General features: G+C 40.5%; 2 protein-coding genes across 11 annotated transcripts in view; one reads left to right on the forward strand and one right to left on the reverse strand.

The window, feature by feature from the left end:
• Window positions 1–740: 740 nt before the first annotated feature.
• Window positions 741–12,836, reverse strand: part of eya4 (EYA transcriptional coactivator and phosphatase 4) — a 43,046-nt gene continuing 30,950 nt past the window's right edge. For 7 of the 10 annotated variants that reach the window (XM_061052231.1, XM_061052228.1, XM_061052229.1 and 4 more), the window contains 13 exons: window positions 12,586–12,728; window positions 11,760–11,903; window positions 11,597–11,679; window positions 10,463–10,637; window positions 9,233–9,369; window positions 8,908–8,991; window positions 5,296–5,385; window positions 4,675–4,733; window positions 4,170–4,330; window positions 3,500–3,614; window positions 3,226–3,347; window positions 2,319–2,419; window positions 741–1,413 (listed from right to left, as the gene is read on the reverse strand). In XM_061052231.1, the coding sequence (XP_060908214.1) occupies window positions 1,333–1,413; window positions 2,319–2,419; window positions 3,226–3,347; window positions 3,500–3,614; window positions 4,170–4,330; window positions 4,675–4,733; window positions 5,296–5,385; window positions 8,908–8,991; window positions 9,233–9,369; window positions 10,463–10,637; window positions 11,597–11,679; window positions 11,760–11,903; window positions 12,586–12,728 (1,495 nt within the window). In that variant the 3' untranslated portion in view covers window positions 741–1,332. Of the gene's footprint in view, window positions 1,414–2,318; window positions 2,420–2,501; window positions 2,603–3,225; window positions 3,348–3,499; window positions 3,615–4,169; window positions 4,331–4,674; window positions 4,734–5,295; window positions 5,386–8,907; window positions 8,992–9,232; window positions 9,370–10,462; window positions 10,638–11,596; window positions 11,680–11,759; window positions 11,904–12,585; window positions 12,729–12,836 lie in introns of those variants that run through there. The other 3 variants (XM_061052230.1, XM_061052223.1, XM_061052232.1) reach the window with 2 other exon arrangements.
• Window positions 10,851–12,836, forward strand: part of LOC132985078 (alpha-N-acetylgalactosaminidase-like) — a 423,896-nt gene continuing 421,910 nt past the window's right edge. The window contains exon 1 of the mRNA XM_061052233.1: window positions 10,851–10,858. The gene's annotated coding sequence lies outside the window, so the exon portion shown is untranslated. The remainder of the gene's footprint in view (window positions 10,859–12,836) is intronic.

Below are 12,836 nucleotides of genomic sequence, written 5' to 3' on the forward strand. Positions count from 1 at the left end.
GAATCTGGTGTTAGTTTCAAATCTTTACTTCATCTTGAAGCGGTCTTACATTATCCTGCTACATATTCCTTTGACCGGTTGTCAACCTCTTCAGCCAAAAAAACACATTTAGTATGAGGGTGAAGTGGAGACCCATGTCAAATGTGTAGGAAAATCTAATTCAAGTGCCATATAAGCTCCATTTTTAGCACCAGGGTTGCAGCACAATATTTTGCTGTATTAATAGTTTTATACCCCAAGTAACTGTTGACCTGTGGTATCCTCAGTTAAAATACATTGACAACAAATACTTAGGATAGCCAAATGCTGAGTGTCAGTCCTCTTAAGCCTGACTTGTGCTGTTGCCCTCTTGGCCAGGTCCTCCTTGTGAAAGAGATGTTGATCTCAATAGGTTAATTACAGGTCATCAAATATAAAAGGTTAATAAAATACAATGAGGTCTGGCTTTGTCTGCTGAAGTAGTTAAAATTAGATCTGCTCCTACAAACTAAAATGATTGATGGGAACCACTGATGTTGTAGATCTTTCTGATGAATGAAATAGCCAATGGTAAACCAGGGAAGACAAGAAGCATGTGGTTTGGATGGGATTATTCCTTTATATCTACATACATAAACATTTCTGAATAAAGAAAAGACATTCAAACACATTAAGGCACAACACATCATGATGCACATTCTCCATCCCCCCACCCAAAATTACAAAAATCCAGAGAACGAAAAAAAAAAAGACACTAAAAGTATAGTTTCCACCTCTTGGACATAATATCTGCCACTGCCCTTTAAGTTTACTGTAAATAATTTACACAAGTTTTGCCACAGACTGCATTGATGTGTTGTGATTATACCATCAGGAAGAAAACACTAAATAAAAAAGCAGCCGTTCTCCTCGCACACGATGCTGCCTGTACAGAGAGGCCTTCATTTTTTTGAAGATCATTTATTCTCCAGAACAAATCAAACGTCCTCCTGGGCCAGGAAGGGGTTTCAGCCGCTTTCAGGCTTTTAGTCTGCTACAGCTGCAAGGAGGGTAAGTTTTCACAGCGGCCCATTCCCAGCATCAGGACCAAGGTGGGCTGAGTCGGGTAATCATGTCTTTTACCCTCCCAAAGTCTTTTTCTTCATCTTTCACCTCTACTTTGCTTCTTAAGACCATTCAGAGTTTGTAAATCCAGAGGTTCAAAAAACAAGACCAAAAGAAGAAAAAAAAAAAAAAAAATCACAAAAACAGTTGCAGTGTATTGTTTGTTCTTAAATAGTTATACAAAAGAAGGGGGCCGCCTGGCTGACCATGTCCAGGGTAACATTGCATGAGTCCATATTGCTAAAGTAGTTACAGGTACTCAAACTCCAGTGCTTGGTGTAGTGCCAGCAGGTCAGAGTGACTGGATATCCTCCAGAAAGGCATGTTGTGCTGCAGAGTGAACAAACACACACATTAACACTGAAGTACAGTTTCATGCAGCACACCACCACCTCAAGTCATGCAGGCTACGCTACAGGAGATTGCAGCTGCTTGCTTGGCAAAAGCACTGCAAACAAAATCCATGCAATCCTTATGCTCGAAGAAAGAGTTAAACATTTTGTAAAAAAAAAATATGCTTTCTGCCGCCGTGCTGAGATCAGCATCAGACAGATGAGAGAGTGGTATAATCCGACTAATCGAACTCAGCATAGAAGCAAAAAAAACATATTTCTCAAAATGTCATTATTCCATTGACTTTCCCAGCACCCAGCATTAAGAATGAAACCCACATCTGGAAAAAGATGGGAATATTTATTCACTTTGTGTAAAAATGGAGCGGAACAGTCCTTGTAGTTTTGTGTGTGATACAGCTACTTTTTGTCTTGCAAAAACTACATAATCAATGAAAAACAAGAGTCCACACACCAAACTGGATACAAACCATCATTGTTGCTCTAGCAAAGATTGTTTAAAGCTTTATCAATGTGTACATTTAAGCAGCCTTTTGTTTGAAAACTTCTCATGTCATGAGATCAGGTTAATTTTCCAAATCATTGAAACTCAGTTCAAAAATGTAGCCGCAGCTTGCACACAAATTTGGTTTACATATTTGAGTTAATAGTAGGTGCAAAATGTACATCTCAATCTCACAATTTTAACTCCAACAGAGTTGCGATCAAAAGTTTCTTGCTTCTACTTCAAAATGAAAAAAAAAAGCAACAGCAAGTAGAACAGAAAAAAAAAAGTTAAAGACCAACTCAAAACCTCTACAGCAAAGAAAGACAGGCTTCGACCAATCAGAGCTCACACTGTGAGGAGGAGGCAGGTTCACAGTGAGGTCGAGGGTCCATTACCTTTTTGGCCGCCTGCTCCTCTTCCACACCGTCACCAACTACAACATACACTACTTTCCTGCCAAACCTTTGCATTATGCGTTCAAAGCAACTCTCTTTTCCTGCAAAAAAAACAAATAAACAGGGGGGAGGAAGGAGGGTCACAAGGTCAGAGGGGTCTTAGTTCAGGAGATGTTTGTTTACCTGGCCAGCCGCATGCTCTTCATCCTTCCCATCGCCAATCACAACATACGTAATGTTAGTGCCAAAGCGGGAGACTATACGCTCAAAACAGCTCTCTTTGCCTGGAGACAAACAAACAGCTTTCACAGGGTTTTTCACTCCTTTCTTTAGGTGGAAATGAAACATGTGAGGAGGACCAGCTGTGTGTGTGTGTGTGTGTGTGTGTGTGATGAGGAGGGTCAAGTTACACACACACACTTTGATAATGTAGACACGATGGTCGCTCAACTTGACAGTGACTGCACATGTACATAACTAACGATACTCAAATGAAATGCTATTTGACTGGTGAATACATTTAGTAATATCGGCCGTAAAATTAGCCGATACCAATAGTCACTTGATATGCTAATATCGGCCGATCAATCGGTCGGGCTCTAATAGAGACACACCGATGAATATAATAAAGCAAACTGTAACTACGCACATCCTCTTCTTATTGTTAACAGATTCTGAGCCAAACTAAAGCAAACATTTTACCATTATAAAGGAACAGGAAATAAGTCACACATGGGGTTAGATTAAAAACATCATAATGACTGGAATAACCAACCCAGTATATGCTACTTTTGACCTAGTGGGGAAATGACTATAATTACTTGTACATTATATTACAAACATCCATGTATTATTGTTTAGTGACGGAACATGTGTAAGGTGATGTGTGCGGAGGTTTATGTCATACCTATTTTTGTTGCACTGTAGATGTTCTCGATGGGGAAAACAGATCCCAGACTGTATAAGAGAACTTTAGCCAGCGCTGGTATGAGCTGCGTCGTGGTCACCATCACGTTTACACAGTTACTCCTGAGTGACACAGACACAGAGCATGAGCAAGGGGTGCATACATTCATTTCCAATGCATGCTGAATATGGATGAGGCTTGAATGAATCAGCATTTTGATCTCGGACGTTAACAGAGGGGTTTGTAGGAACAGACGTAACACACAAAACGTCACCTGGAGCTGATAATGGACAGGGACTTTAACGCATGGGTCAGCCAGGAGTCGGTCAAAGCCTCCACCTCTGCTCTGAGCTGCAGCCAGGCGTCTCTTTTAGCAGGACCCAGCAGACCTACAACACAGCAGGGCATTAGTGAGCCCTCCTAACATCAGGGATTTAACATACAACGAATTAAACAGGCAAGGTAAAGACTAAATATTGTCATGCTAATGTTGGGATTTAAATGAAATGTCAAACATTTGATTTGATGTTATCCAAACAGGAAAACATCCCAAGGAAATGTTTGCCTAATAGTTGCTTGGCTTTCACAAATGAAGGCCTGATTTGGGAGTTTGAATGTCCTACAGTTTATTTACTGTTTCATTATAGCTTTCAATCCAGTTAAGTTAAAGGCATGAGGACAATAAATAGGTTTATGGCCTAATTAAAACAACTTATAGATCTAGAATTGTCAAAAATGATTGGTCGATCCTGCTGCAGCTTGCTCTTACTGAAATCTAATCGACATAATAACACATCTATAGCCCCTGCCCAGACTCATAGACCAATGAAAACAAGCTTGTTCTCTTGTTTAATTCGTCTTTATGAAAGATAAAAATTGACAAGCACAACTGAACAAAACATCCCACTCTTTGTTTCCAGTTAACAGCCGTCACATTGGCTTACCCCCCACATTGTTTTTGTACGTGCTATACAACTCTTTGACTCGTCTGTAGCGGAAGGCCAGCTTCCTCATCCAGTCGACCCCGCCGCGGACGCCCGTAGCCAGGCACAGGTTGGCGCTGGTTGCAGCTGCATGGAAGCCATCAGTTGCAAAACTGTAAGTACTGTCAATAATAATGATATGTTTTATTTTTTAAAATCTGTTCTGGTAAAACAAAGAAATCAAATAGTTATTTTTTTTATTATCCAGTACCAGAAACATAACTGCAAATATGTATTTGTAAGATTAAGAATAATTATCACCTTCAAAATGAAAAGTTAAATATACAATATGCATTTCCATGTTTTTTTAATATATATTTTTTATATATGTATTAAATACCTTGTAAAAATCTATGGTCAATAAACATGTTTATTGGAAATGTATTAGCCTGAAAACATCAACATTTACTTTCTCACATCAACAGTTCACACTATAATAACTTCATATAAATTGTTAAATCCTCACCCTAAGTCCTGGCCATTGTCGTCAGATGAAACATCATCGATATGTACCTGGTCACACTCCTAATCCGCACACGCACACGCACACGCACACGCACACGCACGCACACACACACACACACACACACACACACACACACAAATCAAAGGTACAATAAAAATAAACTTCACTGATTCTATGCGATGAGATGTAACAACAGCAGATGTAAAACAAGACATCACTTTAAAAAGTAGAATGCTGTACCCATATAGTTAACATTCACTTTCTTATTTCTTATCTAAATGAAACAAAAAACCCTTCTTGAACTTCTAAAAAAAGACATTTGGTAGCTCTTTCAATAAGTAGTGTGTAGCTTAAATTTCCACCACTAGAGGGCAGTAGTACTTTTTAAATGAATAACAGCTTTGCTCAAGAAACTTTGAAAGGTCTTTGTTGAGTTTTCTGTTCTGTGACTGACTGCTGGGATCGGCTCCAGGACTAACCCAGACCCCGAACAGGATAAGAGGTATAGTAGATAGATAGTTAAGTTTTCGGCAAGAATTAACCTGTAGCTTTTTAAAATAGAACATTTAAGATGTGTGTTTTTGTGTGTGTGTGTGTGTGTGTGTCTGATGTGTGTCTCACCTCCAGGTCATTAAAGAATAAGTGTGTGTCAGCCAAGTTGAAGATCATCTCCTCCATCCTCAGACCCAGCGTTACTGCCATAGGAGGGTCCTGACGGAAGAAGATGACATCATCGTTACCGTCATGACATCACAGCTATGACAGGTCATTTTCATGAACTACCTCCCAATTGATTTGCTTCCCTGTGTGCCCCTCACCCTTCCCCCAATAAATCGTTTCAGCTTTTCCCATTCTGTAGGATTTCAGCTCTTCAGCAGTTTGGGGTCTCTGATGTTTGGTATGTAAGTTTCATAATGCACCATATATTTCAATGGGTGACAAGTCATGACTGCGGGCAGGCCAGTAAAGCGCCATGTGCACGAATGCAACCCCATCCCATCACAGATTCCAGCTTTTGAACTGAACCCTGATAACAGCAAGCCAGTGGGTCCCTCCCCTTTTTACCCCGGAGGACGGGGTGTATATTATTTCTAAACAGAATTACAATTTTGCCTCGTCAGACCTCAGGACAGTTTTCCTTTTCGCCTCAGCCCTCTTACAATATCATTGAAAGATTCACTGAATCGCTAATATTATATACTATAGATGATGTAATGCCCAGATTCTTTACCATTTTACATTGAGAATCATTTTCTTGAGCTGTGACACTTTGGAGAACCCCTCTCCCACTCCTTACTACAGATGGACTCAGCCTCTCTTGGATACTCTTTTTTAGACCCAATTATGTCACTTCTCTGTTGCCAGTTTGCTTTATCAACTGTGATATATCCCATCATGATTTTTTAAAACCATTTCACAACATTAAGTCTTTTATTGCCAATGTCCCAACTTCTTCTTTGAAAGGTGTTGTCGGCATTATATTCAAATTGGGCATGTATTGTTTCCCCATTTGATATCTTGTCTTTGTTCTGTTGTTAATTAAATATTTCAATATTTTATCATCATATGATGTTTTTATTTTCATTTGTACACAACATCACAGTTTGTTTTAGATTTGGGGTCGTACATCCCTTTTACTTCTCCCCAACCCCCCCACAAATGCTCATTGGTACGCTCCGCTCATCAGAACAGATGCTGACAGACAGGTTGCACTTGTTCAGTCCCATCAACATATCAACATTCCTCATGCTTGGTATTGGTGGGTGTTTGGGAGGGGGGGGGGGGATGTGTGTGTGTGTGTGTGTGTGTGTGTGTGTGTGTGTGTGTGTGTGTTCATGTGTGTATTACAGGGAGTGTGTAACCTCAAAGAGAGACGCTTGAGAGTGTATGTGGTATGTGAATGGTTTGTGTGTATGTGTGTGTGATTTTGTGCGTGTGTGTGTGTGTGTATTTGTGCTGCCAGCCAAGGGCTCAGCTGCAAAAACCATCATCTGTGATAGGTCAGAGAGGGATGACAGCTAGCTGCGCGATCCGCTGACACCGTCAGGCAACCAGAATAGATAGAAAGTAAGAGGAAGGAGAGTGAAAGTGAGCGAGCAAGGCAGAGAGAGAGAGGGAGAAAGTGAGAAAGTGACAGCATTCCTCAGTGAGAAAAAGCTAAGATCAGAGTGAACGCTCCATAATACTCCCTAAAACTTAAAAAGAACTAAAAAACGATACAAGCAATTTCTTCTCTCTAACTCTTTCTTAACTCTTCTCCTGCCTCCCTGTCCATCACAGAGACCGGACCGTTTGTCTGTCAGGTAATGACATCCAGAGGAGGATCATGAACATCAGTGTGACCTGAAACTTATTCATTCTCTTAGCTTAGTTTTATTTGGATCTGCTTTAAGCTCCAAAAAAGGCTGATGTGGCTTTTTTATATATCATATTTGACCAAACATGTCAATCAATCACAGATAATGCCAAATATTGAAATAAAAAGCCTGAACCAATTCAACTCCTACATATCATTTACGAGCTGATGATATGGTGATCATTATAATAACAGGTGAGTATCCCCGTGAAACAGATTTGTATTATCAATAAAAAGAGGGAGCATCATATAAAAGAGATAAACCCTCAGACATGTATAACAGCCGTACCTTGGTCTCGTGGTTGCTATGTCAACATTGTAAACACTATTTTTGGCGAGGTGTGAACAGAAACAGCTGCCACTGTATTTCTCGAGGGCATCGGTGGCAGATGAGGTGAAAAAAAAAATGCTTGTAAAATTATTTCGAGGCAGATATTCTAACACTCGTCTTATCTTGTAATCGGTCAGATTACACAAACCTACTCGACCTGAGATTACCCCAAAAAATATTCTATTAGGGAAAAAAAGGAAAGGAAAAGTAACAAGAGCATTTAGAAAAATATTAGTCATTATTTGTTTGAAAAGAAAAAGAAGTAATGCGCTCATTTCTTAACTTAATTTGGAGTATTATTGTATGTTAAGTGTTTCTTAACTGTTTAGACAAACCAACCAAAAAGGCTGACTGCGTTCTCATTTTCATACACAGAGAAATTTACAACTCAGCAGGGCCTTTCTTATGGCCATTAAATACTGATTGCCAAACATTAAATTCCACGACTGCTGCTCAAATAGGAAGTACATCAGTGCCCACAAACCCGATCTGTAAAACGCCTGGGCTTACAGCGGTGTGTGTGTGTGTGTGTGTGTGCAGTGCCAGCTCTTGTTCGACTGCCAAACAAGAATATCAGAATGGACTCTGCAGGCTGCAGAGTGCGATGCAGAGCACGTACAAGGCAGGCTGGTGGTGCCCACAGGAAACGACATCACTTAATAAAAATCTGTGGCCTTGGCCACATATGATTATCTCAGATCAGAGCCAAGAGCTATTAAACAAAGGGAACTATAAACTTTGTGGCTGTTATGTGAGAAGGACCACCATATACGTCAAAAATACAGATTGGAATAAACACCAGTCTTTGTGAGGAATGATGCGATTTAAATGTGATTCACGATTATGTGCATGAGCTATTTTTTTTAGAGTAGTATATTTAAAGACACCTTTAGACATGTGGTCATCTATATAAATGGACCATACCATTGCTGGTGCTGTTTGATGTAAAGTAGATATAGATATCCACGAACACCGAGCTTGTGTGAACGGTAAGGTCCATGTGAGTTTTATATTTAATATTCAATTCATAAAAAACAGTTCAACTTAGTCATCATGCCATTTTAAATCAAGACGATCTTGTGCTGTATTTGAATGAACAGAACATTTCCTTCATATGTTTTAATTTGTGTCTTATTGTTGCACATTTGAATGAAATAATATTTTCTCAATGATGAATAAATATGTTACTGATCTAACATAGAGCTGGGGTAAGATACTTCTTTTGCAGCTCTACTACTTCTACCTGATCACAGTTTCCTTGATGAAGCCTGTGAGACAACAAGTCAGGGCGAAAATAATCCACCGACAGTTACACTGAAGCAATACTCATGTGGATTATTCATAACACAATGTCTCGTTTATCTTTCCATCGTTTGGCAGATCTGGCTTTTTTTAATTTTTTTTTTTTATTTTAAGTTACAACAGGATCTTAAGATTCATCACCCTCCATTTAATCAAAACCAGACCGCTCTCTTCCTCTAGTCTGTCGCCTGACTTAAAACACCATAAAGACAAACAACCAGTGAAGGCAGAATGATGATCTTACCTTTCCATATTTCTGTGCGTACGAGCCAGTGAGCAGTGAATGGAAGACGATGATCGTCTCGTCCAGGTCCCACACGAACACCCTCTGGAGGGGGGGAACAAAAAGGGGATCAATGAGAAACACTAGCATGTTTATCTTTATTGTGCTCACAAAATGGACAGAGGTATGTGTGTTCCTGCTCTCTCTGAGCCTCTTCTCTGCTCTAGTTTTGAGACTCCAGCAGCGAGCAGAGGGGATGAAGATCAAAGAGAATAACACATATCCACTGAGATTTGAATTGATTATCAGAGTGTGCTCTGTCAGCGGGGGCCTTCCTGGTCCTTACCTCCAGGTCACTATCAGGTGGAGGGGACGGGTTGTTCTTGCGACCCCTGCCTCGAGACTTGGACCCCCCGCTCCTGCAGGCCCGGTCGTCCAGCTCTTTGATGGGCGTGGAGGGGCTCTGTACTGTGTCAAAGTCCCCTGAGAGTGCATCCAAGCAGAAGATTTTTTTTTTTAACATTTGAAGTTAAAAAAAAAAGAATGAAATATTGATCTCAAAATATATTTTCTGCATTAGGGCATCAGTAATGACGTGGTCTGAGCTGGAGTTATGTTCACCTCAGGAAAAGCAATCACTCAAACTTTGCACAATAATAAGCCATCTTGTCAGGTTTAATAAGTCATGGTAATTGGCACTGCAGATCAACTGAAACACCACCAATCATATCAACAAACGTACCCCTGGTTTTCTGAAAGATTCATGATAACGCACCATGTCAGGATTTAATAGAGGAGCCGTGAAATAAATGAGAGAAAGTTAGGAAATCTGATGCTTCTCACAAAGATACTGTACATACAGAGTTCTACAGGAGCAGACACACACACACACACACACACACACACACACACACACCATCTTAATGCCATATGCTCCCACTGCTGTGTGGTAACTAGAACCAGACGCTAAGCTTCAGCTCGCATATTGTTATGTCTCAATCAGGCAGCGAGTAGAGGGGGGAGGATGAGAACACAAAAAGACACAAAGAGCATGTGAGTGGCAAAACAAGGAAGATACCAAGAGAAGAGAAAGACGACATAAAGAAGAGAAAAGCAATGGCAGGGAAAGTGTCAGCGACAATCACAAGTAACTTTAATCAGGCTTCCTGTACGACAGCCAATGTAAAGTAAAAATATGTGTACAGAGAGAGAGACGGGGGGGGGGGGCATATTTCTATGCATGTTTGGCAGATGTCAGCCCTTTATGATATCTTTGACATTTCATCAAAAGTGCTATATTAACATAACTTCTGTCTAATCAAAGCTCATATGCTATTAATGTAAACATGGGCCAATTCTCCCACTTGCAAGTGCAAAGCCAGGTAACTATGGCAACAGTCCAAAGTTACTTCCTGTGCTTCATCATGGCTGAAAAAGAGTTCTGAACTCAGTTACCCAAAGTGCTATATTTTTCTACTGAAAAAAAACCAAAACGGATTATTGAGACAGTTTCCAGAAAAAAATAGATGAAACCATGAGAGATTTGAGTTTTATTTTTGATTTTTTTAACACGTACCTGGGTGGAGTTCAGCAGCCTGTCCGGTCATGGCCGGAGCTGGATCTTGCAGCTGGTAGGCTGCTGTGGAACCTGTGCCGTCCACACTGTTTGAGGTCATATAAGTCCCATAAGTGGAGGCGGAATAATACTGGGCGTACTGGTTTTGGCCGAACGTCGTATATGAGGGATATTCCTGCAAAACAAACAAACAGATGATCAGCACACAGTGTAAAAAGCAGAGGCAAAAAGACTGAAAACAAGAAGAATTGAGATGCTTCACTTTCCTGGAAAGATTCAAAGTGACTTTTCGAAGACATTTTACAAGAGTTCCCTCTCATTTCTTTATTCTTTTATTCCCTCAATTCTGTATTTTATACCTCAGAAACAATTAAAGCCTTGTGTCTCTGCTTTTTAACTGACCCAGTGGAGATGGGGGCTTTTACGAGTCCGCTCTCTAAACCTGTCACTACTTCCATCTCTAGAAGTCCTTGTAAACTGCAGCACACCACATGAATGCACTAACACACTCGGTCGGTCGCATACACACAAAAACTGCAAACACAAAGACTCGCCGTGCATCCGTCCCGCTCTCCCTTTCTGTCTTTTCTATTAAAATCATACTCACTCATACACACACTTTATTCCCCTTAATCCACCCACACAAGCCACACTTTTGACTTTCATCCTGTAAACAGCCTACATCTATCACTGCAGGACATTCAGATCCCCTTTAAGTGTTTTAATACCACAATACAATTCATCATAAAGAGAGTTTTTCTGAACACAACACTCTTTCACAAAGACTAATCATCTGTGTCTCTACTGTCTCTGGTGTAACGTCAGGGTCTTATGAGATTTTATTTTTTGAAGCAGCTCTGGAAGAGGAAAAGCGTGTGGGAGTGACTGTAAAACCACTTCTGCTCTCAAACACTATCACAAAACCAACCACATTAAACGGTCTTGTTTAGTTTGAACGGGCATAAATAAGAGAATCACTTCACTTGGTCACTCCGAGAGAATATACAGCGTGGTTCATCTGAAGATCTTTCTTATAGCCTGGGAAAATATATGTTACTTCCAGTTAAACTATACCAGCGGTCCAGGTTTAAGCAGAGGGCTCCCCCAGTATACAGACTGTAATAAGGTACTTACCTGCTGTGTGGCAGTGTAGTTGGCGGGGTTGGACACTGAGTTGTTGGTGGCGTAGAGGCCTGAGGAAGGAGTGAAACTGGAACCTTGGGACACAAAGAGGAAGAGGAATCAGGAGACAGAAGAGTTATTCTCAGTCAGAGTTTATAATAGTGAGGATACTAACCTGGCATCTGGTAGGGCGAGTACGCAGTTTGTCCGGGCTGAGGTGTGGTGAAGCCTGGGCTGTAGCTGAGGCCCGTCTGCAGAGGAGACTGACTCTGAGCCAGGCCGCTCTCTGTCTTAATGCCCGGCAGCATTACGCCCAGGTCTGACACAAGACAGAAACAAAAAAAAAAATCACCAACATTTCAATGTGTTACAGCTTCAAAAAACTTTACATGTTTAATAAACTGCCTTTTTAAAAAATATTTTCCATAGCAAATGTCCATAAAGAGTTATACATTTGACCTTCAAAATAAGCTAGGATTCAATAAAAAAAAAAAAGACACTACTTACACATGTATAAGACAAAAAAAAACAAATAAGCTAAGAGGCACTGCTTTCCACAGGGGGCGCCAAAATCAACACAGTTGAAATGACCTCACAAGAGCTTTAAGTTGGTTTAAACTGAAAGAATCGACATCCCTACGGACTGTTCAACATCTTGAGGTCCTCTGACTACAAGTATATGTTCTTGCTTTTTATATAGCCAATAACATAAAATTGAAAAATAATCGTGTTTCTATAAATTACGATGCACATTTTCCCTGTGGATTCAGTGTTGGGGTAATTTATTATTACATAACATTCATATTCTATTTTTAAAAAAAGTTGCTTGCCTGGATTTTTAGAGTTGCCTTTTTGGAGTAAAGTATCACCTGGACACTTTTTTTCAGTGTGGATTATAGAAAGCCTCTGCTGCTCAAATGTGTGAGTCAGTGTCACCGTGTGTGTGTGTGTGTGTGTGTGTGTGTGTGTGTGTGTGTGTGTGTGTGTGTGTTTAGTGTTACCATAGGTGGACAGTCCATACGCCTGTCCTGTCTGGGAGTACGCCGTGTAGACGGTGGACTGCTGCATGCTGCCAAACTGGGGCTGACCGGCGTATGTGGGCATGGGAGGAGCTGCCGGTGTGGAGAGGATGTGAGGGTATGGCCTGCGATGGGAGATACGTATATGACAGGTGATGATACAAAATGATTGGAACAGTTCTACATATGAGGATTCTCGGAAAGCAGTCTTTTGTTTTGTAAAAAATGAAAAC

This window comes from Labrus mixtus, chromosome 12, assembly GCF_963584025.1.
Source record: "Labrus mixtus chromosome 12, fLabMix1.1, whole genome shotgun sequence".
Lineage (NCBI taxonomy): Eukaryota > Metazoa > Chordata > Actinopteri > Labriformes > Labridae > Labrus > Labrus mixtus.